The sequence below is a fragment of the Gavia stellata genome, chromosome 20 (genome assembly GCF_030936135.1).
Source record: "Gavia stellata isolate bGavSte3 chromosome 20, bGavSte3.hap2, whole genome shotgun sequence".
Classification (NCBI taxonomy): domain Eukaryota; kingdom Metazoa; phylum Chordata; class Aves; order Gaviiformes; family Gaviidae; genus Gavia; species Gavia stellata.
In genome coordinates, this window is record NC_082613.1 from 16,375,151 (window position 1) to 16,402,583 (window position 27,433).

The 27,433-nt window shown below is 49.8% G+C and overlaps 1 protein-coding gene across 1 annotated transcript; it reads left to right on the forward strand.

The window, feature by feature from the left end:
• The first annotated feature begins 1,967 nt into the window (after positions 1 to 1,967).
• On the forward strand, positions 1,968 to 26,956 carry LOC104263635 (centrosome-associated protein CEP250-like). Its single transcript, XM_059827429.1, has 26 exons — positions 1,968 to 2,084; positions 2,586 to 2,654; positions 3,361 to 3,443; positions 4,014 to 4,179; positions 4,923 to 5,029; positions 6,311 to 6,538; positions 7,127 to 7,223; positions 7,731 to 7,829; positions 8,370 to 8,531; positions 8,838 to 9,016; positions 9,468 to 9,650; positions 10,597 to 10,741; positions 11,005 to 11,151; positions 11,348 to 11,578; positions 13,082 to 13,275; positions 15,585 to 15,712; positions 15,917 to 16,086; positions 16,786 to 16,965; positions 18,122 to 18,256; positions 18,601 to 18,744; positions 19,196 to 19,240; positions 20,555 to 23,074; positions 23,836 to 23,988; positions 24,418 to 24,531; positions 24,699 to 24,746; positions 26,646 to 26,956. The coding sequence occupies exons 1-26, from the start codon at positions 1,968 to 1,970 to the stop codon at positions 26,850 to 26,852; spliced, it is 6,051 nt and encodes a 2,016-aa protein (XP_059683412.1). The 3' UTR covers positions 26,853 to 26,956.
• Positions 26,957 to 27,433: the final 477 nt, after the last annotated feature.

Consider the following 27,433-nt stretch of genomic DNA (forward strand, 5'->3'; position numbering starts at 1 on the left):
ACCCTTAGGACCAATGTGGGACACAGGATACTCTCAAATGGAAGAACTGGAATCCTTAATCACCGGTTATGAAAAAGCTATGACATACCAAAAACTATTGCTATCAAACACAATACTGGCCGGGTTGTCAGAATCACAACAGAAATTGAACAAACTGTTGAACCTCACTGGTACGACATTGCATCCGAATCTGCTGACTTTTGGCAGTGGTATAGACCAATCTTCCAAGCTGGAAGGTCTAAAACATCAGCTCACCCAAAAAGCCTTTGCAGTGGATCCAAGAGCAGCTGAACCGCTGAGGTTTTGGTGCTTCCCAGAGTGTTACGAGGGATGCCAGCACTGTGACGGAGGAGGAAGGATGAGCAGTCTCACTGTTGGCTAGGGAATGAATTCTTTTTTGTTTGCTCCTAAGGGCACGAATTAAGAGTTCTGGGTTATAAGTTATGAAACCTCATGACTTGAGCGGTGAATAAGTGAATTCATGTAATAGACTGGTCTGGGCAAAGGGGACTGAGCCCTGTTTGTCCTGTTTGTTTGTTGTCTTTCTTGATGAGCTCATGAAATAAAGTTTCATTCACAGAGTACGTTGTCCTGTAAATTTGAAGTTTTCTCTCCCTGTGCTGGTTGTGGCTGGGATAGAGTTAATTTTCTCCGTAGTAGCTAGTATGGGGCTGTGTTTTGGATTTGTGCTGAAAACAGTGTTGATAATACAGGAACGTTTTCGTCACTGCTAAGCAGTGCTTACACAGCCTCAAGGCCTTTTCTGCTCCTCACCCCACCCCAGCAGCGAGTGGGCTGGGGGTGCACGAGGAGTTGGGAGGGGACACAGCCGGGACAGCTGATCCCAACTGACTGAGGGGATATTCCAGACCATAGGACGTCATGCTCAGCAATAAAACTAGGGGGAAAGCTGGCCGGGAGACCGCTGCTTGGGGACGGGCTGGGCATCGGTTGGAGGGCGGTGAGCAATTGTTTTCACTTGCATCACTTGTCTGTCTTGGGTTTTGCTTGTTGTTGCCGTTGTGGTTGGGATTTTCCTTTTCATTACCATTTTTATTATCATTATTATTGTTCTTCTATTTCGTTTCCTTTATTAAACTGATCTCCTCTCAACCCACGAGCTCTCTCACGTTCCCGGTTCCCACTCTCTCCCCATCCCGCTGGGGCGGGGGGTGAGCGAGCGGCTGGTGGGCCTTAGTTGCCGGCCGGGGTTAAACCACGACAGCCCCGTACCGATTTTTGTCCAACTGCTCGCGGTCTGTCCCGTTCCTGCCGCGGAGCGGGGAGCAAAAGGTTCAGTAACTCCACCTCTCTCCGCGCGGGTTTCGTGCTGGACTGGAACTCCTGCTCCAGGGGCAGCCAAGGGCTGAAGCCCGAGCTCTCAGCAGAAAGCTGCAGCTTTCAGTCGGCTGCCCCGGGCGAGGGCCCTTTTCTGCTGTCACTGCGGTCCCACCCTTCTTGCCCCCGCGCCCCCAGAGCCCCCATCCGACACCGGGGCCGGGGACCGCCTCCTCCCGCTCGCGCTCGCCCGCAGTCTCCAGGGAGCGCGTTCTGCCCCCAACGTTCTCCGGGGCCGTTAACGGTCTCGGAGCAGAACTCGCTGCAGCAAAGCGCTGCCCGGGCGGCCTCTCCCCCGCGGCAGCACCGCAGCCCGGCGCGGCACCGTCAGCGCGGAGCGAGGAGCGCGGAGCGAGGAGCGCGGAGCGAGGAGGGAAGCGCTGCCGCAGCGCGGCCCCGAGCGAGCCCGGCACTCCCGCCCCGCGGCCCGGCTCCCGGTGGCGGCCGGCGGGCAGGGGGAGCCGCTCCGCCCGCCCCGGCAGGCGCCCGGCCGCGGCCCGGGGCCGCCTGAGCGCGGTCCGCCGGGGCAGGCCGCGGAGCAGCCCCCGCCGCGGGGCCCGGCAGGCGGCGGGCGGGGGCCTCTGCGGGGCGGAGCCGCACGGGTGGCGGGCCCGGTTGCCGAGCGGGGCATGGCGGCGGGAGCCGGGGAGGCGGCGCGGAGCCAGGCCTCCCTGCAGCGCCGGCTGCAGAGCTCGCAGGAGGCGCAGCAGCGGCAAGCGGTGCTGGTGCGGAAGCTGCAGGCGAAGGTGAGGGGCGGGGGCGCCTGCCCGAGGGGAGCTGCCCGGGGCCGGGCCGCGGCGGCGGGGCCGGGGGGGCCGGGCCGCCCGCGCCGCGCTGCGAGGGGCCTCGGCGGCGGAGAGCTGGGCGGGCGAAGGCTTGGCCCCGACGGGGCCCTCCCCGGGGCTGCCGCGGGCGGGATGGCGCCGAGCTCGGGGGAGGCGCCGGGAGCCGCCCTGCTCCGCCCGGCCCGGCCCGGCCCGGCCCGGCCCGGCGTGCAGCCTCCTGCTCGCCGTCGCGGTCCCAGGCTGAGCAGGCAGCACTACGCGTGAGAGAAACCCTGTCTCGCTTTCTGTAATACCGGCTACAGGGAAGCTCCCCTGTATCGTAACGACTTCTGGGTGGCTGTATCAGCGGCACTGTGCCACGTACTGCGCCTGGGCTTAACGGCCTAGAGAAGAGCTCATGCAGGAGGAGCCGAGTCTGTCACAAGCTGCACTCGCTCATCTGCATTCCCTGTGTCCATCCAGGTACTGCAGTACCGGACTCGGTGTCGAGAGTTGGAGCAGCAACTGGAAGCAGGACGGGTGAGTGTGCAGGCTGCTGACTAAAGATAGTGCACGGAGCATTCGTTAGCGCAGACAAAAAACGTTTCCCCAAAGCGATGACAGAGGAAACCAAGATTTTGCTACCTGAGGATTTAAAGAAGCGCTGTACGTTTGCCCGTCAGTGTTTTGTCCTGTTGCCGTTCTTAGAGCAGCCAGTAGTCCCAGATGTGCCGCTCCGGCAAACCCGATCAAGAAGGATTTTGGTTTTGTGAAAGTGCTTTCTTGCTGGAGTAACGTTTGTCCTGGGTCTCAGGAGGGGGCTGTACTGCCTGTTGCATTATATGGCTGTCTCTGAGGAAGAATCGGCTAAAAATGATGTTTTAGAAGGCAAGAATGCTGGCGTTCAACGTACAGAGCTGGCTCTGTGCTTTTCTTTCTGCTTCACGGCTAAAGTAAACCTGGGAAACGAAGGGTAGGGGAGTAGGAGAGCATGCCCAGGCTTCAAGTCGAAGTGAGCACTCGCGGTCATGAGCTGAGGGTACCTAGCTGTGAGAGTGCGACAGTGGGAGACTGAGGAGAGCTACTCACATTGAGTAACGCCCTTCCCCTCCCCTCCTCTCCATAATCACAATGGTGTTACCCCTGGAAGAAGCCACGAGCTCCTGAGATACCCAAGAAAAAGGAGGGGAAAGCGCTGGCTGCTCACAGTAGTGAAGGGAACAGAAGAATTGGACTAAACATTTCCTTTCTTCTTAAGGGATCCCTTCCAGGCAGGTGGGAAGCCACAGAAGACCACAGCCTGGACAAAGCACTGCTTCGGGTGGAAGAGGAGCAGCAAAGGTACAAGGAAGAAGCGTTCCCTCGTACTTGGTACCCTGGATGCTCATGGAAGTGAGGGAAAAGCTGTCAGTGCTACCTAGTCTCCCCAGGGGCAGAGGTTGGGCAGGCCGCTTTGAAAGGAGAAAGGTCCACAATCTGTTTTCTGTGGTGCAGTAATAGTGTTGTGTGCTGAATGGCTCAGTTCTGAGCGGGAGTTATTCCAGGTGACCTCCAAAGGTCCCTTTGCAGCCTAAATGATTCTGTGGTTCGGCAGGTGAGCGACTCAGGACAATGCTAGAGAAAGGTGAGGCAGCCGGTGATCAGACGGCACAGAGGGGAGGCAGGATGTTAACTGTGGGCAGCATCAAAGTTGAAGGGGAAACCAAAATTGTAGGTGGAAATTGAAGGCTTAAAGCAAGGAGAAGCAAATGAGTTTGCCATCACAGAGAGATCTTAGTTAACCCTGGAAAGCACTTTTACTGCCTCTCGGTTTGACAACAAAGTCAGTGTTGCGGGAGTTGGAAAATGACGGGGATGCTGCTGGTGGATGGCAGTCGTTCAGTGACCTCATTGCTGTTTCTCCCTTTCAAGGTGTGAGAGACTGGCAGAAGTGAACACTGTCCTGCGGGAGCACCTCGATAAAGCGAATAAGTTTAATTCAGCCCTCAAAGAAGATGTTGGAAAACTGACAGTGGATTGGATGAGGGCCCGTGAGGAGCTGGAATTGAAGGAGAGAGAACGGCGCAGTGAACGTGAGGTAAGGCTAGGCTACGGGAACGTCAGATGTGACGCTGGAGTGGAATGAGAATGTGTTTTATTTCTGGCATGGAGAGGTTGCTGTGTGAAAGTTGTGTCTCTGCTGAGGATGTGCTGGTGGTGATGAGCAGAGGACAGGGGTGTGAGATGGAGGAGTGTCAGCAAATTGTGGTGATGGGAGATGCCCACTTGCTGTGACCGTACTGCTCTTTAAGGCAAAGACAGCTCGGTCTTAAAGGCAAATGCTTGTTGTTGCTGGAGGCTGTAGGGCGGTTACCCAGGAACGCTCGTCTTTTTATTGGTTCTTAAATGTCTGTCTAGAGCAGTGGAGACCAGGGAGGTCTGTGTGTTTTCAGATTCAGAGCAGGCAACGGAAGAACAAGGCAGGCCTCCCTTACCAATAGCCTGTTGTAAGCACATCTGACACTGGTCTTGGAGGGGCTTGTTTTTGTCTTCCTCCACCGAGACTGTTCGACACCTCTGCGAGGCGAGACAATGAATCCTGATGGGTGTCCTTTGCTGATATCCACTCTGGCAGGAGAAGTGTGGCTGTTCCCTTCTTTGAAGTCATGTGTCAGGTCTGCTGAGGATGCTTCTGTGGTGCCTCTTCAGTCCTTGATGCCCCTGCTGCCGTAGTTACTACAGGAGACCTGGGGCTGGTGGTTGTGCGCTCTCCTATCTGAGAGACTTGTACAGTGGCAGCGAAGGCTGAATTGGCATTTCTTTTTGTCTTTGCATGTTTAGCTTTTTGACAGCTACTTGAGGGGTGATCGTAACAGTCTACTCAGCCTATGGCGTCAGGTGGTAACCTTCCGCCGTCATTTCCTGGAAATGAAGACTGCCACTGAGCGGTGAGTAGAAGTTAAGGCTAGATCTGTGGCAGAAGAAATGTAGCTTCCCTTCACACCTGCTTTTTGAGCCTTGATGTTATGTTGGTTGCGGCTGAAGATAGGATTTCTCCTTTGGTAGTCTGAAGCAATGCCATTAAGCATGCTGTAGGCTATTTCCAGCATCCTTTGGTTTGATGCTGGTTTTCAGATAAAACGGAGGGGCTGGGGCTATGAGCGATGCAGAGGCCCTAAAGAGATGACTTGGCTGTGGTGACGTTTGGGCATATTAACACAGACCCAGGCATATGTGGACACATTGGAAGAGACTCACCAAGGCTACACATGCAGCATGTAGAGCTTTTATAGAATGATGAAAATGGGCCTTAAATCTCACCAAGTTTCTTTTCCCACTGCTCCTGATGGAAAGTTCATTCATGAATATGGTAGGGTTGTTTTTTTTTTCTTCTCATTTCCAGCCTACACTTATTCTGGTCAGTTTGTACCCGCGTATCCCTGTGCCACCATTGTTGAGAGGAAGAATAGCTTCTCTACCCTCTTACTGCATTTATCCATTTATTTTGCTTGGTCTGATACCTCTTTTTATGATGGTTTTCTTGTTCTTGGGCTCTCTGAGGTTCCTTTCTCACGTTGCCTTCTACACAAACAAAAATAGTGTAGCTGTACTAGTACATTTTTCTGGTGTCAGCATGCAATTTCAAACTCTGGGTTACTGTCAGCCATTTCTCTTATTGGATTGTAAGCCTTCCTTAAGGTGCGAGTATGCCTGAACTACTATTTAATTTTTGTGTTGTTTGTGCTTTTCTGTGACAACATTTTAGGCTTATTCTTACACCACCTTTGTGAAATGTTTATTATGCAGATATTGTCAGGAGCCTCCTGGCAGTCCAAGTGTTGATAATAAGAGGTCGCTTAAGGCTGATCCCCTAGGTATAAAAGCTGTGGACCGTACATCTATTAAAGATAACTAGAGTATGTTAATAAGCTAGAGCGGGAGCAACAATTAATAAGAGTGATTAGAGGTCCTCGAAGCCTTCTGGCTGTGCCATACAGTTCTTCTTATCTCTGAGGAGAAAACAGATTCATTCCTCAGGTATCCTGTAGACTCCTTGCTCAACTGTCAAGATGTGTCCTGATCCCAAAGTGTCAGGTGAATGATGCGTCCCCAGCGAAGATGTCATCTTTCCTGCCAGCTTTTACTGTTGCGTAATTACGTGCTTCAGAAGTGAGGCAGCTGATAAGGATGGTGGTGGGAACATTAGCTCTCTCTTTATTCTTCTTCAGAGATCTGTCCGAGCTGAAGGCAGAGCAAACGAGGCTTTCTGGGTCGATACTTGCAAACTGCTCCCATCTAAACTCTGGCGTACAGCTCTGGGAGTCCGTCACTCTGGGTAGACCTGTCCTGAAGGATCAGGCACAGCAGCAAGCGGGACAGGAGATAAACGAGGAGGCTCAGGCAGTGATGTGCTTACAGGTCAAGGGGGACCTGGAGAAGAAGGAGCTTCAGGACAGGTAAAGGTGTTTTAAACTTTGCAATGACCAACATTATCTTTTGTGGCTGCTTCTTGGATTCATAGGTGGGCTGCGTTCACCTTTAAAACACACCCATTCCGCACAGCCTTGCTTCTGTCCCTAGTCAAACTATTGCCTTCAACAGAAAGGATAGAAAAAAATGTCTGACCAGCAGAATGTCTTCTGAGTAAGACAAGACTGGAAAAGAGATTGCATATTCCAGTGTTTTTGCTGTGAACTGGTTCTTGGTGACAACTTGAGACCAGTGTAAAGAGAGCTCTGTCTCTTGTACGCCCTTTTGCTGCCCAGGGCTGTGCTAAAGGAGGTGGGACGAATTTGCCCAGGCCCGTCTTAAGTAACGTAGCACCTCTGTACTGACAGTTCCTTGCAAGACTGAGTGCAGAAGGCCTTTGGGGCAAGAAGTGCCCTTTTGCAACATCAGGCATATTCACCTGTAGAGATGAACGCTGCCTTTGCGGTATTTTGTGGGTTGAACTTTCTCTGCTATGCTTCTGGGAGCTGCTTAGCTCTTTAACAGGTGGTGGTGTGCAATGCTTTTGGAATGGCAGGTGGACCTTCTCTTTGCAGGGTGATGGAGCTCTCAGCCTTGCTTGTACAGTCCCAGAAGCAGAACGAGGAGAAGGAGAAGACCATTAAAACACTTAACGACACTGTGGAGATTCTAGTAGGTTTTACCTTTACCTGGGAGATAGCCCAGTGTTTGCTTGGTCTGAGTCGTTTGTTTTCCAGCCTTAGCACAGAGAGGCATGGCTTCCTCAAGCGACAGAGTGGTGAAGATGCTAACTGTATGGGAACGTCAGGCACCTTGCCAAAACATTCCGTGTGTGTTTAGCACGTGCGGAGCCAGCCCAGGTGCAGGCAGAGGCAGGGGAGCTGCAGGCAACTTGGGTGTCTTCCTCAGGGGGGTTGCACCAACACTATCCTGCCTGTGACTTTAAGTCTCGAGGCATCAAAGTTCCTTGGAATTGACAGCTCCATAGCAGTCTATACAAACTAGCTGTTGGTCCTTCTCTTCTTAGTTTTAGCAAAGAAGAAATGGAATAGATATGGGAAGGAATACGCTGGAGTCACTAGGGCTGAGGCTTTTTGGCATGATAGTGCTACTGAGGATGGGAATGCTACAGCGGGGGGCAGCTCTTCCCTGCCCACCCTTTCCTTCTTCTGTTCTCAGGAAGCAAGTCGGCTAGAGAAAGAATATGAAGCTTCATTGACTAGAAGTGCCAAGGAGGAGAATCGTTCCCTCCAAAAGCTGATCAAAGATATAACTGAGGTGAGTACACAGTTGGGACCACATCCCTGTAAATTTGATTTAGAAGTGCTTGAGGATAGGGGATAGGTATATCCCCTATATATACAGGCCCTTACATAGTCATTTTTATCCTCTTGTGCTTCTGCTTGGAGTAATTCTAGACATCAGCTTTTTCATTGCTGTTTTCCAGTATTCATCAGCTTCCTTCTTCCCTGGGCAGCATTAATGTTTCCTTTCATTGCTGTTTCTGGTGTTGATCTGGTGCTCGGGTATGTGGCTCTAAGAAGCTGCAGGAGACCAAAATCATTGCTGAGAGCTTTGAGAGACTGAGCGTTCAAGCAGCCTCCAGCCACTTCACACTTGTTTCTTCTTGTTTGTAGTAGCTGTAGTCAGAAATCCCTGGAGTGCTTGTGGCCACAGGGACACAACTTCTTTGTTGACTGAAGAAATGAGAGAATTGAGTTTTTAATGACTGTAGGGTGAAGTGGGGGGCAAAGGAGAAATAGATAACGACAACCAGGTAGAATGAGCAAAGAGTAACTGCTTGATGTGGGCTTCCAGGTGGTGTTAGATGACAGTGACAGCACAGTCAGCATTGTCTGCCCTGAGAGTTCCCAGCGTGCAGAGCCTGGCAACATCCTCTCTTGTGTGAGCTCCGCTGATGCAGAGCATGCCTTTGCATTGGTTCAGGAAGCACTGGCAAGGAGGCGAGGAGCAACACAGGTGAGCATTTCTGCCTGTCTTCACCACTGGCCGCAGGCTCAGCTGCTAATGCCTCACTTAGCTTCAACCCTTTCCATTTACTGAGGCAGTTTCTTTCTGGCCTTCCCAGTCTTGGTAGCGTCTTGCCTTACCAGTCTCACCAGCTCTGTGTTCTACTGCTTTTCTCTCCTTGCTCTCCACCCCCTCATGACAGCTTTTGCCTTCAGGTGAGCTGTCTCTCTGCTTGCTGCTTCTCCCAGCTCTCTGGAGCCATCTTCCCTGCTCCTTATTGCTTGCTTGTGCTCTTTCCCTGCCCGTTCCTTGCAGGCCCTGAAAGAAGAGCTTTCTGCCAGGCAGGACTCTATTGATTTCCTGCGGCACCAGCACAGACAGCAGGAAGAGCAGTGCAGGAAGCTGCAGCAAAGGCTTGAGCAACTGGAGGAGGAACGCAAGACATCCAGCAGCCACCGGCAGCACCTCCAGTCTCTGGTAGAAGCACTCAGAAGGTGAGTGTCTCCTTCTTCTCCTGCGTTGTAGAGGCAATGTGCTTCCAGTTCTGGGAGTTCAGAGGTGTTATGGGCAAAGAACTCGCCTGCCCTACCACGTGTATGCCTCTGTTTGGCACTTTAGCCTCCTCCTGTCACTGCTTTTCACGCTCGACTGCAAATCCTAAGGCTGTCTTGGAGATTGGGAGGGATGTTGGCATACAAGACGCCTCCCTCTCGACATGCTGCGTCTCCGAATTCTGTTCTTTGGGAGCTCTTTCCTAGCCACTGCTCCTAAATGAATGAAGGCAAAAGCCTGCCTTCCTTTCTCTTTCCCTCTTCAGTTACCTTGTGAGGGGAAGAGCAAGTTCTTCCTTACCGTGCTCCCCACAACTCCATCCTGGAATGATGCACTTGGGACCTGTGACTCTTCAGGCCTCTTCATGCTTCTAACTGAGCCTTGTCTCTGCAGTGACTGTGCAAACCTGGAGAAAAGCAGGCAAGAGCTCCAGCAACAGCTTGAAGCAACGGAGCAAGAAGCCTCGCGTCTGCGTCAAAGTAACACTGAACTGCAGCTGAAGGAAGATTCAGCCCAGGGGGCAAAGGCAGAGCAGCAAGAGACGCTGGAGAGAGTGCGTCGTGACCAGGAGCTCCTGTGAGCGTTAAAGCTTTCTCTGGGCAGGGATGGGCGTTGCTGGACTTCAGGAGGCCCACTGTAAAAGAAGGAATTTTGCATGCTCATCATTTGTAGCGTAGAAGGGTGAAGGGAGCCCGTGGGCAGGTCTGGCTACCTCCTGACACACTGAGGCATAGCTGCCTCCTTGTACTTCCTTCATGAGCCTTTGACAAAGTCATTCCAAACCTGAGCAGAGTAGTTGATGTCAGGCATAAGCTGAAACAAGAGAGGTTCAGGCTGGATTTAAGGAGAAGAACAACTTGAACCGTGAGGGCAATCATGCAGCAGAACAGGTTGCTCGGAGAGGTTGTGCAGATTCCATCCTGGGAAATTTGGAAGACCCAAGTGGAGGGAGCCTTGAGCAACCTGGCCTGATCCCATAGCTGACCCCAGCTGCTTTGAGCTGAAGGTTGGGCTAGAGGCCTCCTGGGGTCCCTGCCAGCCTGAATCATCCTGTGATCCTGTGAATATTGGGTTGGGAATCGATACACATCTCTTTGCCAAATAGATGGCAGGCTCTTTCATCGTTTCACTGCTGAAGGCAAGAGTAATTGTGGGAATCTTAATCTGGACTTAAAAAGTCTGTGCTGCCCATAGAAGAACTTTGGAAAGCTTTGTATCCAATGTCTCCAAAAGGAGAGAGAGAACAGGCAGGCAGGAAGCTGTTGAGAGTACCCGAACTTTTTGGAAACATTCTGTGATTTCTGGAAGCTTGTTTTACTTTCTCCATGGCGAGTGTTTCACCTACATCACTGACAAAGAGTGATGCAGCTCTAGTCAGGAAATTCCAGCATTCTTTAGGTGTAAAGAGAAAGCTGCTGGGAATGATTTATACTGCCACATGTGGGACAGAGTATGTACTCTTGGCTGGGGAAATGAGAATGTTTTTGCATTAAAAACTTGTTTGTCTTTCCCCTCCTCGTAGCCTGAAGGACTTAGCTGCTCTTGAAGGCAAACATTCCTCATTACAGAGTGAGTTGGTAGTCACGAGAGAGACACTGGAGGAATCGCACCTTCAGAGGGATCTGCTGAAGCAAGAGAAACAGGAGCTTACCATGGCACTGGAGAAGGTATGGTCACCTTATTCCAAGGTGCACTTGTGGGAGAGGGAGTTGTGGTCACACGACCACCACAGATGCTGCTTCTGGCAGTAGAAGACAGGGAAAAGGTTGTTCTCCTTCTTGGAAAATGGTGATCAGACCCCATAGGCTCTTTGGGGTAGTTAGTCCCCAGGTGCTTATTGGGAGCAGAGACGCACAGGGGATGTGGAGTTGCTGCTTGAAGTCAGGGCTTTTCGTGCCTTTGTTGTCATGTTGTTCTTTTGTCTCTTCAGGCAGAGCAGTCAGTAGCAGAGTTGACAGAGGCTCAGAATAAGCTGAGTGCTGAAATAGCTGAGCTACAAGCTGCCACAGCGAACATGAGCAGTATCCATGAAGCTCTTGCATTGGATAAAGTGCAACTGAACAAACTTGTGCTGCAGGTGAGCAGAGTTGCCAAAGATCTTGCCAGGTGTTTGTCTCCAGCTGCTGCTCCTTGTCAGTCATCTTGCCTTCCAACAGTACAACTGACTGAATATGGAAATGTTGTTCCTTTTTCTGTCCAAGCCAATACTTCTTCATCGTAAATCTTACTATGTCTTACTGTATTTTCTTTCCTCTCTGCTTCTGGGATTGTAGCTGGAGCAAGAGAATGAAGTTCTGTCAGGCAAAGTGGTTGAGATGGAGAGAGCAAGGCTCTCTGACCAGGAGAAGCTGAACTCGTGTGAAAGAACCAATGAAGAGCTCTGCGCAGAGAAAGCCCACCTGGAGCGGCTGCTGAAGAAAGCAGAGGAGCAAGAGGAGGGGCTGCAGGTAGAGTTGACGCTACTGGCAGAGGAGAAGGAAGAAACCCAAGAGAAACTCAGTCAGGTGAGACCAAAATCCTGGTGCTTCTGGGTGGGCATTTGGCTGCTTGGCTGAGTGAAGCTGCATCTGTTGGATTCTGCAGTGTGTTTGTCAAGGAGAGACTTGGTAGTGCTGGAGGTTGGAAGGCGGCATTTACTTCTTTTTGGCAATGTGTTGATGGCTTGCAGAGCTGTTCTGCGATTCTCTGAGTTGTCCTCTGCTTCGACAGATCCTTTTAATCCAGCCGTCTGTGTTGGCCTCGGTTTTGGCTTTTTGATAAGCTGCAAAGAGATGATTGTGTTGTCCGTGAATGTGAGTGGGGCTACTGCTCCCACTTGTGGCAAAAGAAACAAAGTGCATAACTCTGGGTGTCGGTCTCTTCTCCCAAGTGACAATTGATAGGACAAGAGGAAACAGCCTCAAGTTGTGCCAGGGGAGGTTTAGATTGGCTATTCGGAAATATTTCTTCACTGAAAGGCTTATCAAGCATTGGAACAGGCTGCCCAGGGAAGTGGTTGAGTCACGTCCCTGGAGGTATTTAAAAGACGTGCAGATGTAGCACTTAGGGACATGGTTTAGTGGTGGACTAGGCAGTATTAGGTTTATGGTTGGACTTGATGATCTTAAAGGTCTTTTCCAACCGCAGTGATTCTATGATTCTATGAATTGTTAGAGCCTCTTTAGGCTTTGAGGAAGAAGATGAGAAATAGGTGATCACACAAGACTCTTCACTCTGGACTAACTGATTCCGGTAGCCCAGAACAAGAGCTTGGGAGAATCATGGAGTACGTGATATGTTTGGCAAATACCCAGCAGAGGTGTTACACTGAAGAAAAAAAGCTAAAAAATCATGGTTAGTCTTCGAGCTTGAACACAACAAGGTGTATTAGACACCTTCTTTGTGTAAGACAAATAAACAGTATTGTTGACATGAACTAGTGTTCAGACGGTGCCTCCCAGATCTTTGGCCACATCAGCCAGACTTTCATAAAGCACTGAACGACGCTGCTCACCACAAGGGCTGTTTCCCTGCCAAGCATCACCTCATTGCAGCCAGCTGCTTTACACACTGAAGGAGGTGACAGGTGGATCTTTTTTTTTTTTCCTAGCAGGAGAATCCATGTGTATTTTCACCTTCTTCAGCGAGCAAAGTTGCTTTTGCTCAACCTTTCCTGAAAATTCCCAGCACTGGAATAGATTCTGGTAGAACTTGAGTTTGCAAGCTGGCAGTTGTGGGCAATGCAGTATTTTTGCATGAAAACAGGTAGTCTGGGGTATGTATGTTTGTCGTGAAGGCGCTGCCTGGTCCCGGGCAGGCCAGTATGGCCTTACACATCACTTTCAAGTTAACAGTGCCAGTGCCTTTTGGCAGCTCAGGGTATTAGTGCAGTATAGAGCAGATGCTCTTAACCTTTCAGCCCACAGTACAGGAGCTCTTTCTCCTCGAGCTGATTCAGAAGTGGCAGTGTCTGGCTCTGCACAGAACTCCCGAGAAAGCACTCTACCTGTATTTTGTCCCGCTTTCAGGTTTACCGCCAGCAAGAGTCGGCTAGCAGTGATCTGGAGCAGTTGCGCCAGGAGTCCTCTCACCAAGGGCAAGCACTGGCCAAGGTGGCCAAAGAGAAGGAACTGCTGGTGCACGAGAAGGCTGCCCTAGAGGTGCGACTGGCAGCCCTGGAGCGGGACCGACAAGGCCTTTCGGAGCAGCTGGCAGAGGCCAGGTAAAGGCAGGGAGCAGACCCTAGGCCAGACATTATTTACTGTCTGCAATTCTAAAGGTGGTCATCATTACACGAGGATTTATTGCATCCTCTGTGCTTGTCAGATGTTTTCGCCTTCCATGGACAGAAAATGGAAGAATCTTGAGCAAAAAACCCACAACGTATATCGTGATTTGAATGTTATTTTTGTGGCAGCTAAAGCTAGCAGAGCTCTCCTGAGCCTTGGGCTCCTGTTTATGCCATCTTGCACCTTCCTGTGTGAAGTCCAAAGCAAGCCAACTCGGCTCTGAATTGAGTAGTAGTTAAGCCATGCAGCTTTTTACTGAAACCTGAAGTTTCTCTTTGGTTTTGGTTTCTTGTTCCGTGCATTTGAACACAGATCTTTCCTTATCGAGTAGTTTGACATGGGATCTTCAGAATTCAAGGCTATTACATAGGGAGGTTGTGAGTAGGACACTGCCATTTAGGGTGAAGCTGGAGGCTCATGCTGAAAATCTCGAGGGCCTTCTGTTTCTGAGCTAAGTCTCGGTAAGTACGGTGCAGGACCTAGAGTTGGTTACACCCGCAGCAGGGAAACCTCTTTTGAATTCTCGGCAGTCTTTGGGGATTCTTGCCCATCACTGATGTCTGGGTGCTGTACTCCTTCCCACATGCTCTTTAGAGACAGACGTCATGGAGAAGTTATACAGGGAAGGAACAAGAATCTCTGCTTCTGCTGTATCAGGTTTCTAAGATGAAATGTGACAAGTTCTGCTTTTCAAAAAAAAAAAGGATAAAGAAAAAAAGAAAAAAAAACTGCCGAGATGTTTGTCCTCCTCTAAGGTGTTTTTTAGAAGACTCCTGAACCTGCAGAGCTGTACAAATGATGTTTTAGAGATTGTTTGTTGTGCTTCTTGACTTTTACACTTCACCGCTCCAGCATATGGCATTAGCAAGGCTGATAAACACCATTTTGAGTCAGTGTGTTTCTTGAGGGCTGCTGCTTCTTCTGAGCTCCAGCTTCTCTTATCTGATCCAGCTGAATTATGTTTGGTCAATTATTGGGCTGTTATCATTAAATGTTCAGCTCCTTTTTTTTTTTTAAAGGGATAAATTATTTTTTTCAAAAAGAGATAAATGAGTTATGAAGGACTTTAGGCAGTAGATAATGAAAAATCGGCAACTCTTCTTGCCAGCCGTTGTTCTCAAAAGCCTTTTGCTGTCACAGTTTTGGAGTCTATCGTTTCTTTTCTGTTTTAGACGACTGACTTGTATTTATCCTTAAAATGGAGCATATTTCCTTTGGACTGCCAGACCCTGGCGTCATCAGAAACGTGTGCTTGTTCTCCTTCTTGAAGATATATCCTCCGTTGTCCATCAAAGTAGTGAAATCCTTCTGTTGTGGGTTTTATTGTTGCACCACTCAGGTGCCCCTTTACCCTGAAGGATGTTATCCTGATGGCATCCCTGTACGAGTGAGGCAGTGCTGTGTACTGTGGGAAACTGGCACACAGGACGCTGTGTTCGGTCAGGGAGGGGACTGCAGCTCCTGGTTCCAGACTCCTGGGTGTCATACACAGCAGCTGGTTGCAGTCTGTGGATGTAACCATTTGCACCTGCGGTACTACAGCTTCCCTTTTCCAGAGTGACAAGTCATTTGGGCTGCTGCCTACTTAGTTAGCAACCCTGAAATAAAGGGAGCAAGTTGAACTTCCAGCAGTTTAAACTGAAGGATACCTGTCTCTCCTTTCAGATAGTTCTTGTTCAGATAAAACCTAGTTCTGATTTCTTACAGATGCTGCTACAAGCATGAGATTCTACTGCATCACCTGATGTATTTCTTCAGTCCCTTTTAAATGTAGGGAGTCTGGAAAATTACCTTCCTAGGCCTACACTATGAACAGCTTTAAAAGTCACGAGTCAGCCAGGGAAATACTCTTATTCTGGCCCCCTGCAGAGCACCTTGGAAGTGCTGATGAGCTAAGGGCTGTGAGCAGAGGCTGGGCTTTTGCTTGCTGGCCCAGACTTTGTGGGCACAGCTCCTTGTGTGTCACAGATGAGACAACAGCAGTGTAAGATTTGGCTGTTGAGATCAAACTCAGCTGGGCTTTCTGTGGTATGCTAGTTCTTAAGGAAAAGCTGGACATGCCCTCAGAGGGGTCTGCATTGCTATTTATTGCTATGTAGAGCTATGTTTTCTGTACCGAAGTTTCCATGCAACCCATTTTCGGTAGTCAGGTGTAGGGGTCTTGAACGACTTCTTACTGGAATAACTCCCTGTGCGTGTCCGGAGCAAGAAACTCATTTCCCTCCGTATTCACAACTTGCAGGTCAGCAAAGGAGACCCTGGAATCCAGCCTGTTTGAGGCTCAGCAGCACTTATCCCAGCTGGAGATCGCCAGGAGTCAGCTTGAAATCCAACTTCAGGCAGCCGCGCAGGCCAAGGAGGTGATACAAGGTGAGAGCCTCTGTGCTTTGTTTCTGGTGATCCCCCTGCCTAGGGAAGGTGGTATAGAAATAGCTCTCTGTCCGCAGTGCTTCTGAGGAGTGAAAGAGATGGAGGCAGATCCCTCTCACAGTGAAATTCAAATGGCTTAAGATCAGTAAAGTCAGAACCACTGTCTGTGCAGACTCTGAATCTTGCCGTTTGTGGACTTGGCAGGGGAAGTGAAGTGCCTTCAACGTGAGCTGGAAGCAGAGAGATCTCTCATGAAGCAGGAACGGGAAAACATGGTGCAAGAACTTCTGCGGACCAAACAGCAGTGTAACGATACCCTTAAACTCTGGGAAACTGATCGTGAAGTGGAAATAAAGAAGCTCCTGCAAGACCTGGTAGGAAACAATATGCTTCCGACTACTTCAAGCAAGCTTTGTGGGCTGGCTTTGGAAGAATAATAGCCCGAGCGTGTGAAATGGCAGCGCATTGCGAGGCCAGGCAGCAGAGCCACTGGCTCGTACCTGGAGGCATGTGAAGGCCCCCAGGACTGTGCTGGGAGAGTAAATGCAGCCACAGATTCAGTGATGCAGAATGGGCATAAGACAAGTTCAGCAGGAGGTTGGACAGTCACAGGAGCTACGTTCCTTTCTTTCTGTCCTTCCATGGCTGACAGAGGTGTTCTCTTTGGGAAGCGTATGGAGCAGGCCCCTTGTTCCTGGTACTTCAGCTGGTGGCCTGTCTTGTGACCAGGGCATCAGGGTGCCGGTCTCGTTCTCACCCTGCAGTCCAGCTGCACCTTTTCATTGATGAAAAGGGAGGTGAGCTTTGAAAATAGAGACTCCGAGAATAGGGAGAAACCCTGAGGGGAGGGGTGCTAGGATACAGGCAGCCATCAGAGAGGGGAAGGTAACATGTCCTTTTCTTGCACCTGCTGACCTTCCTCTGAAGTTCCTTGGTAGGACATGATTTATGGAGGGCACAAAGCCGCTCCTGTGCACTGTTGAGGTGGGGCTTTGTGGGAAGGATGAAGCTTCACATTTTTTTGAGGAGCTTGGCTGGGACTTCATCTGGAAGTCTTTTCCTCCTCTCATCAGGCAAGCGAGCGGGAAGGGCACCGTTCAGAGCTGCAGGAGATGCTGGAGCAATGGGAAAAGGAGAAGGCAGAGACAGAAGGGGAGCACGAGAAGCAGCTGTTTGATATGAAGCAGAAAGTTGCTACCATGCAAGCTCAACAAGAAGAGGAACGAACCAGAGTTGAAAATGCCAAGCAAGAGGTAAAGGCTGTGAAAGGAGAATTTTTGTGGTTTTTTGCAAGGCTAGAGCTGTGGGAGATGGCTGGATACTGGGCTGTGTGGAGCACGCCCTACCCGTTTTCTACATTGAATTTGGTGAGGTGAAAGGCATGCAGGGCTATCTTTGGGACGTGGAATGAGACCTCTCATAGGAAGCCAGGCAGAAACGTCACCTTTTGGTTTAGATTTTTGTGCTGCTAGTGCATTCTGGTTTTTTTAAGACTTACCTGAGAGTATCCTCACTGTTCTCTTAACGGTGCTCTTTTGATGTTTACCGGTACGTGTTTATAGCCTTAACTCTAAAAAAGCCCAAACTGAGTTTGTAGGAGTGAGTCCCCACGAGGGTGGGGTTTTTGTTTGGGGGGGACGGGGAGGGGCGCAGCAGGGTTGTTGACAAAAGAAAAATCTTTGTAAAGAGTCCTCTGAAATATTTCTGAGCAGTAAGACAGAGGTGTCTTCTGGGCTGTGTTTTGAGGCGCTTGCTGGTAAGCTATTCTGTGCCCAGATCCCCTGTGCCAAAGCACCCCCGTCATCCACTGAGAGTGCTCCTTGTGTCCTACCCAAAGTCCTCTTTATGCAGACTGCCTAGGGACAGCAGGACCCCCAACTGTGTCTACAGGTAGTGAAATGACAGGGCAGCGCTCGGGCATGACAGTGTGTCCCTGGAATGCCAGCACTTTACCAAAGGCTGCTGCGTACCTTAAAGTGAAGTAATTTTCACCAAACGCCACTTGGAGTACAGGAGTTCTCTGAAGGAGCTGCTAGCTTCAGCCTTCTGGCAGCCTTGCATTTTCTCTACTGCTAACTAGGTGCAAAAGTCGCTGTTGAAAGACAAAGAGGACACAGCAGAAGATGAGGGATACCCTCAGCAGCAAGGCGAGACACTGGAGAAATGCCACACATTTTCCTGTTAGATGACTAAGAGTTTGTTGGAGATTCAATCACAGGTGGAGCGTGGACGGACCTTGTTTATACTGCCAGTCTCACTTGGGCAGCTGTGTCTCCAAGTGGTCAGCTCGTGAACGAGGAGACCAGCAGCATAGTGCTTTGAGAACGCATGAGCCCATCAGTCTTTGAGTCTTGCCACACAGATTTTGTATGGGAAGTTTAAAGCTGTCTTCTCTTTATTTCTGTGCAGGTCCTGCTCGAAAAGGAGAGTGAGAAGAATGCTTTATTAGAGACGCTACTCCAAAGTCAGGGAGAGCTAAGAGAAGCCTGCCAGCAGCTAGAGCAGCTCAGGCAGGAGATGAAAGAGCAGCAAGAGAATGGGCAGGTAAGCCTGACTAGTAGGGTAGGCAGAAAGAACAGGCACTTGGCTACTGGACGTAAGCAGAGAGAGAGGCTGAAAGAGCCAGGTAACAACAGAGTGAAGGGCAGTACCAAGGAAGTAAAACCTAAGTCCTGGGACCGAGGAGGCAAGGACTGCTGCAGGCCCTGAAAGCAGAGAGCCTGGTAAGCTCCAGAGATCAGCAATGGGAAGGAGCGGTTACAATGGAAGCAGAGCTGCATGGAAAAGCAGCAAGAAGTGGCTGAAGGAATGTGCTTTTGAGACAGAAAGAGGAAAAAGCTGAACCTCACGGCAGGTCCCAGTAACTTGCTCTCCATTTGTGTTTACAGAACATCACCGAGAAGCTGCGAGCAGATCTGCAGGAAACTCGGAGTAAGATCAAGGCAGTGGAGAAGAGGCACAAGGAAGAAATGAAAACCATCAACGAGGAAATGAATATCCTTCTTCAGCAGAGGGATGCTCTGCAAAAACAGGTGACTAAACCAGCAATAGCTACTCCAGGCATCAAACAGGTGGCCTTCCCCCTTCCTGCCTTCCCACTGCAGAGCAGGCTGCTGGGGTCACCCCTCTGACTGCCATCGTACTGTGGTCTCCATCTCAGCTGGTCTGAAGGAGACTTCCTGGTCAGCTGAATCTCAGCTGCTGCCCTGGACAGACAGGCTAGGCCTTTTGCCTCTTTGCCAGCAATCATCGGAATGGATTTCTGCTGGCCTGTTACTGCCAGCCTTGTTTTGGAAGGTGGTTGTTCAGGTGAACATGGTGACCCACTTAGATTTTTGAACAAGTTGGCTGCATCCATTGTGAATCTGGTACTCTCATGATAGGGTGAAACCTGCAGTTGTTCTTTCCCTGTCCTCACAGTATATGACATGGCTGACAGTGACAAGCTGTAGTCTTTGACTGCTTTGTTATGTTTTCCTTGAGGGGGAAGAGTTGACCTCTCAGCTAGCAGCCTCCAAAGAGTTTTGGGTTTTGGTTTAACTTTTCCGATTGCATTCTTCTGCATAAGTAGGAAAAGATGCGGTAGTCATATAAAACTCCGTTAGGATTCAGGGTGCTTATTTTCCTCAGTTCTGAAGGTTTCTGCCCTTGAAGCTTTAGTCCCAGTAATTTTCAAACCTGTCTCTCTGTACATTGCATGGTTTGGGCAATTCTTTGTGTCCAAATCCATATTTAGATTTCTAAATATCTGGATCTGGAAAAAGGGGTGAGAAGACCAACTTTGCTAGTAACAGAAAGCTGTTCAATGTTGCCCATCAGCGAGCAGACAATGGGGATAAAATAGAGACTTTTGAGAAATGAAAGCGCTGATCCAGCTAAATATGTGTGCCTGCAAGGGGAAAACTAGTCCTGATTTGAAACACAGAAAGACAGCCTGTGCTCTGACCATTGATCCTTCAAGAGGGGACCGTGGGGTTCTAGAGGACGGTACCATGAAAATTCTACACAGTAGAGGTCCAAAAAAAAAAAAAGGTCAATGAAATGTTGCTTAGTCTGGACTTGAAATCCTGGCTGCAGTTCTGGCAGCTCCTCCCCAAAAGAACACACTAGAGCCAGAAGAGGTTCGGAGGAGGGCAAAAAGGACGATGGGACTGGCTGAGTAAGCTGGGAAAGACGGAACCGAGAGAGTGGTGCAGGAAAGGTGTAGAACATGCCGGGAGGCAGGGAGAGAGGGGGCAGCGGTCGTTCACTCTTTTCCAAGAGATGAACAAGAGCCATCTGATGAAGGTAGTGAGAGCCACGCTGCAAGCAAATGACAGGAGGTGGTACGCTTACAGCAGAGCAGACCTGCTGAACTCCTTGACAAAGGGTGTTGTAAATACAGCAGGTCTACATGGGGTCAGGAGGAGGCTGTGAAAGTTCTCACAAGCTGGAACAGTGCTGGGGTTGGGAAGGGGAGGTATCACTTAAGTCTACCCCACTCCTAGGCTTTCTTCCCTGGCTGTGCACTTACAGGCACCGTTCCATACAGGACAGTAGCCTAGACATTTGAGCCAGTGCAGCTGTTCTTATATGATCAATATTTTCCCACTTCTCCATTTACAATGACTCCAAAAATCAGTTACGGACAGAGTTTGATAAATACAGTACAGCTCTCAAATCTTTTTTGAGTGGCAGTAGAAAATTCACCTCAAACAGGGAAACCAACTGAATAGTTCGAATTTTCTACGAAAAGCCCAAACTTCAGCCCTTGACTGCCACTAGAGCAGGAGTTCCAATCCAGTATGAAACCCAAACATACAGAGATGGAATTACTGAATCTTTTCCTCCCTCTTTTTGCAGCATGAACGGGACAGACTGCAAGCACTTAAAGAAAAACTGGTATGGGAGGTAAAACTTCTTCAGGAATCGGTCACAGCCTCTGAAACCCGAGCAAATACAGCAACAGATAGGAATCACTCCCTTGAACAAGAACTCCAAACTACGCTGTCTATCTTAAAAATTAAAAGTGAGGGAGTGGAAACACAGTGGGAGAAAATCCAGATGCTACAGAAAGAGGCAGCAGAGGTAAAAGCTTTGCAGGAGAATCTCACTCATATGACTGCCATCCTGTCAGAGCGGGAGGGAGAAATGAAGTTATACCAGGAACAGATGAGAATGCTGGAAAAGCAGAACGAAATGCATAAAACTACTCTCCATCAGGTTACTAAGGACATAACAGAGGAAAAACAGAAGACAAAATTGCAGCAAGAACACATTCAGGAGCTGGAGAAGCAGCAAGAAAAACAAAGGGTTGCAGTAAGCAAAATGAATAAAGACATGGAAGAGAGAGACCGGGAGATCAGATCCCAGCAAGAAGAGATACGGGAGCTGGAGAAGCAGCGCGAAATGCAGAGGACTGCGGTGAGCAAGATGAGCAAAGAGCTGGAGGAGAGGGACCAGGAGATCAAATTCCTGGAGGGGAAAATAATGATTCTGGAGCAACACGGTACGTCACAAGTGAGAAATCTGCTTGTGGACCTTGATGATATGAAAGGAAACTTGAAAGAGAAAACCGTAGAGGTTATGTCTCTGACTGAGCAGATCCAGCAACTGGAAAAGGAGAGAGAACAGGTGACATCTCTGCACGCAAGCCTTGAACACCTGAGGGCAGTTCTCAAGGACAGAGAGAGTGAGTGTGACTCTCAAAGGGATCAGTTAAGACTCTTCCAGCAGTCCAAGGAACAGCAAGAGGGTCTCCTGCAAGAGCTTCATGGTAAAGTAGAAAAGATGACACTTTCTTTATCTAAAAAAGATCAAGAGCTTGAGTCACAACAAAAGCAAATCCAGGAAGCTGCAGAAGTCATGGAAATGCAGTTAAGGACTGTCCGTGACCAACTGGAGCAGACCTTAGAAACCTTAAAAGAAAAGGACAGACTCATAGACATCCAAAAGCAACAAATACGGAACTATGAGGAAAAAACAGAAGAACGGATGAATGTCTTACATAGAGACCTAGAGTGCACTAAGGCAATACTGAAAGAAAAGGATTTCATGCTTGAATCTCAGAAGGAAGTGATTGAGAGCTTCCAAAAACAAGAACAAGACTCTGAACAGCAGAAGGAAATTCTGCAGCATCTTCAAGCGGCACTAAAGGAACAAGAGCAAGAAATTTTATCCCTTAGAAAGCAATGTGAGGCATGCAAGGAAAAGGGGGAAAAGCATGAAGCTGAGCAAACACATCTTCAAGCAACAAAACGGACTCTGAAAGAAAGGGAAGAAAAGATTGAGGTTCTGGAGGAGGCTCTCTCTAAGCTTCAGCAGCAAAAGGAGGAGGCAGCGATGCAGACTAAAGCCATACTGCAAAAACTACAGTATGCTGAGTCTTCTCTAGAAGCTAGAGATCATGAGATAGGGTCTTTGCAAGAGCATGTCCAGAGCCTTCAAGAGCAGAAGGAGTTAGAAGGCAAGCAGGCCAAGAGTCTACAGCAGGATCTAGACAAAATGAGCCAAATAGTGAAGCAGAACCATTTGGAGTTCCTCAGGCAGACAGAGCAAATGAACATGTTCCAGCTTCGTGAAGAAAGCATGAAAGTAGCACTAACATCATGCCAGAAAAAAGTCAATCTGCTTGAGGAAGTGGTGAGGAAGAGAGATGAAGACAACAAAACTCTTATGCAAAAACTCCAGCACCAAGAAGAAGAACTGAAGACCTTGCAGAACCTGCAGCTTCGGCTAACCGAGAGGAATGAAGAGGTTAGTCATCACAGAGAGCGAGAGAAGCTGCTGGAAGAAGCCTTGCCTGAGAGGGAACAGGAGACCAAGGCTCAAGGTGAGCAAAGAGAGTTAGAAGAGGAAATAAGAGGTCTTCGGGAAGATCTTCAGCACGTTCGGCAGACTCTGACAAAGAAGGATGAAGAGATCAAGCACCAGAGAGACCGAGTCAGGTATTTAGAGAAGACTCTGACAGGGAGAGAAGAAGAGCTCAGGAGGCAGAGTGAACTCCTGAAACAATTAACATCAGCTTTGCGATGGAAAGATGAAGGGGAGACCCTAAAGAAACAAATCCAGAAACTCCAAAAATGGGAGGAAGAGGAAGCAGAGAAGAGGAAAGTTCTCCAGGAGAGAGACTGTCTCTTGCAAAGGGAGAGGGAGCTAACCCAACAACTGGAATATGAGCGGAAAGCAAAGGGGGAAGAATTGGAGCGTGTGACTGCTATTCTGAAGCAGACTGAAAGCAGAGAAATTGAATGGAAAGAGAAGGCACAAGCACTGACTCTTGCCCTTACTAAGAGTGAAACGGCCAGTGGGACTTTGAGAGAAGAAATAGCCATCCTGCAGAGTATGGTTTCAGAGAGGGACAAGGACCGGTTTCACCTTCAGGTAGGTGAATTGATGATCAGTGAACTAAAATGTCTATACAGGATTCTAAAGATGTTTCCCCCAAAGGTATGGGAATATATATTGCCATAAAGCTATGACGTGCTTGGCCAAAGAAACCATGATTGCAGCCAGCAGGCTTGCCTGTCTGTATAGCTCCGGCCAGAGACCATTCACCTGCTGGAATGTTTTCTGTCAAGCCCAAGGCTACTGAAAGATCTACAGAGCTTGCTGTTAAAATGAAAGCAAGTCCAAAAGTTGGGGGTGGGTAATTGATTCTCTCCTCTCTAGGCAAGCTTAGCCAACGTGTCGTGGTTAGGATTTGGCCTGGAAAGGAAAGGGCACAGTTCACCAGACTAATGTGATGAACTTAGTCAAATTTTATAAGGATGGCTACACTGATGGTGCTTAGAGGATGCTTTCAGAGACGTAGATGTCTGAGGTGCAGCTTTTCCGGTGTAGTAAAAAGAATAGAATTTGTACCGTTGCCTGATCAGGTTAAAGGCTTCAATGCACGTTCAGGCTGTACTTGTGCCGCAGTCCAAAAAGCGCAAAGGCAAATTTGTGTGGATCTCTCCAAGGTGATCTGGAGGAGGGGCCCTAGGAAAAGCGTGTGTTGTTTTGGGCTGTGGACCAGGCGGAGGAGAAGGGGCTTAGCACTGGCCGTTGCTGAGTCCGGTCACTCTCCCCGACGTGTTGATTCTGGCCCTCCCAACCTTTCTGTAGCACCAGGTCACATAATCTCCTCTCTGAATACCCACCAGGCTATTGCAGAAGGGGAGCAGCGATCATGGCTCTCAGAGAAGAGACTCCTGTCGCAGCGGCTGGAATGTCTGCAGCGAGCAATTGCAAGTCTGGAAAATGAGAAGATGGAGCTGAAGCAATTCAATGCTGAGCTCAGGAGGACTCTGGAGCAGGTAAAACAGGCTTTCCCTGCCTCTGCCACGCCTCACGGTCCTCCGGAACACAACACGTTTCCACAGACAGCACTGTGGAGTCTGCTGCTTCTTTCCTTCCCTCTCCCACTTCCCGCTGTGGACAGACGCTTTTGTATTTTCCCTCTCTTCTGGCACCCCAGTGCCTTCACAAATGCACATTGGCTCCGGTACCACCCTTCTTGCCCCAGTGTCCCCATGCACACACATTTGACTCTCTTGCGTCAGGAACTGTTGTTTCCTCTTGCTCTTTCTCTTCCGTAGTCTGTGTCGAATCTTTTTTGCCCCCAACCTTCTCTGGTGCAGTTAAGGGTCTCTGAGCAGACATCTCCTTGCCACGATGTCCAGAGGTCCTTCTGCTTCGTGTTTGGTGGCAGGTTTCTGTGACCCTTTCTCCTATGCAACGTGCAGGTGGAACGCGAACGGAGGAGACTGAAGAGAAATTATGGTGGTCGGTCGGTGCCAGACGCACGTGGATTTTCTCTCTCCGAGTCTGACCAGCCCAAGATGCCTGCTTCTAGACAGGTGAGAACAGAATCTTACTTGGTGGGAGGATGCTCTGGCCATACGGAGGAACAATGGCGAATCCCAGTGGCAGCAGCCCCCCAGTAGAGACCTAACAGAAGTTGAATACAGACCCTGGCCCTGCCCAAACTGGAGACTAAAAGGAAATCCTTGCGTTTTCTTCACAGGAGGAGTCTTGTGCTCGCTGCAGTCGATTAGCTGAGTTACAGAACCAGGTGAGGAGTAGTTAAGCTCTCATCAAAAGCCGCTGTGGCTGTACTGATGGGCACAACTTTGCATGACGCTACAACCCGGGATTTGTTTGGCTGTCAGGAAGTGAGTACGCCAGGCCGTGTCAGTCAGACACACCGGCTGGCCACGGCCAAACACCATCCTTCACCTCGGTCTAGTCTCTGGCTTGCCTAAAGGTCCGGCCGGGTGGGAGAGGGCTTGGAGGAAATTCACAAAACTGGAACTCGCCTGAAAACAGCGAAGAGTCTAAGGATGTTCTCCTTGAGTCTTACTCATCTTGTTGGCTGTTTCTGTTTTCCCTTGACTCCGCTAACAGTGGAGCTTGCATCATATCAGAGCCCCAGGGATCTGAGGCAGTGCCAGAGCTTACAGCCTTCAGGCAACCGATAGTCTCCTATTGCTGTGCTGTGCTAATCATGATCCCAATATCGGACCAAGTCAGAGACCTAAGCACTGTGTGGCCATTTGTTCTGTCAGTGTAAGAATGTACCTTCCAGCTGCTGAACCCTATTGCGTCCTTGGACAGTGGTATTGGCAGTAGCAGCAGTCGCCAGGCTTCTCTTCGGGGTACTTGTATGGGTCTGGTACACCCTGGTCTCCCTGAGCAGGTGAATCCTCACAGGCGTTGAGGGCAAAATGCGTAAAATATTTATGTCAGTAAAGTGCGCGATGCTTGGCTCTGGCAAGGGAGCCGAGAATACTGCTGGAGCCATCAAGGTGTATCTTAAGGATGTTTCCACCAGGAAGCCTCAGTGTCTGAAGTTCTGTTGCTACAGATAACTAACTGAACGCCCTTCCCCTGGTGCCTGTTGTGTCTGCCTGCACTGTGGGCCTAGTTCAGCAGTTCAGCAGGAAAATGGAGGTGCTCTGCTGAAGGAATAGTCCTCAGCTGGCTAGTTAGGGCACTCCTCTGGGTCTGGGCAACAGCGGCACTGGAACTTGATCTCCCACTTCCCGGGAGATGCTCTTGGCAGCAGATGGCCACTGCTCCCCCTCCTACCTCTGGGTTACCGACCAGCGCGCGGGAGGGTTTTTCAGCTTCCAAGCCCAGGTTCACAAAGGTGCCCTTACTCTTCCAGAGAGGAGGTCAGAGCTGTCCCTCTCTTCAGCGGTGGTGTTCCCTAGCCTACGGGTATTGTTTGCTGTGAAGTCCCTGTGATGTCTTAGTTTCCGTGCGCGTCTCCGCCACTCCAGAGCAGGCAGAGGGCAACAGGCCGGAGCTGCTGGGGCTGCACTGCAAACTGCAAACCTAAGAGGAGGGGAGAGCAGCTGGTCTCTCCCACCAAGAAGCCCAGCAGGCACGACTCCGTGTTGTCAGGAAAGAGTAGAATGGAGGAGTTTCAAGGCCTCAGCAGTCCTTTTAGGCTCATTTCCCCCCTGGGCTTTGTTCATCAGATTATGCTCTGCTCATCTGTGAAATGCTCTCAAGTTAGGAAAAATGAGAGTTTGCTCCCTTTTCCTGTGCTAGCAGTCAAGTTGTTAAACTAGATCATAACAGAGCAGTTCTTCCCTACCTCGTGTAACCAGTAGTCCTCCTGCTGAGGAAAAAGCGTGTGGAACTAAGGTGTCAGTAGCCCAAATCTGTCTCTTTTGAAAAAAAGAGTTGGGTTACTAACTCCTGGAGGAACCGCTCTCTTGAATATCCACGTAATGTCTCGGTGTTGTACGTGTGAACGGTATGCCAGGAAGAAACGCGCAATTGTTGATAATCTGCGCTCAGCTGCGGGTGACTCTGGGAACCTGTTACTTCCCATTCCGCAAGGACAAAGCGTCTGTCAGGGCAGGAGTTAGGGGGTGCGTCTTCCCTGACGGCCGGTAGCACGGAGCGACGCGCGGTCCTAACAGCGTGGGCTTGTCTGAGCTCGGCCTTTTGCTTCTTTCAGGTGTCCCTTCTGCAGACGCAGCTGGCACAAGAACGGAAATACAAGCAGGACTATATTGAGTGCTGTGCAAAGACGAGCCAGGAGCTGTCAGACCTTCACCAAGAGCTGCCTTACTCCTTAGCGGCTGTGGTCAGGGAGTCCAAAGCCGCTGTTCTGGAGGCAGAGACTCGGAAACTGTTCAACAGCCAGACCTGCCGGAAGCGATGACCTGAAGTGACAGGAGCAGTGTACAGCAAAAGGCCTTAGGAGGAGCCAAGATGGGGACCTGCTGTAGCAGGTGAACTGTGGCAGGGGGCTTGGTTCAAGGCAAGATAAAACTTCAGGGCACAGTGTTCACTGCAGGTTCCCCAGCAGAAGCAGTGGTGGGACAAAACTGGTGCTGGCATGTGTGGATGTGGTCAGTCATGGGCCTGGACAAGCAGGATGAACCTGAGGAGCGCATAAAAGTTCTTCCTTTTCCCAAGCAGTCTCGTCAGCCTCCACACAGCCCTCCACATTCGGTTGTTACTGTTAGTTTCTGTGCTGTACACAAAGGCTTTTTTTCTGGTTTTATTTTTCCAATACACTTATGTCTCCAAAACACTGCACAGGCTCTGAGCAGCACTCTCTTGCAGTGGTGTCCTGTTGCTTCTCTGCTTTCTTCAGCAGCTGCTCCAGGTGGGCTTTCTCTGCGCAGAGCTCTTTATTTGTTCTTCTACACAAGTGCAGCTTCTCCTGGTCAGAGATCCTTGCTCTCCTGCAGCAAGGAGTTCAGTTGCACTTTATCCCGTACTGCTCATGTTTGCTGT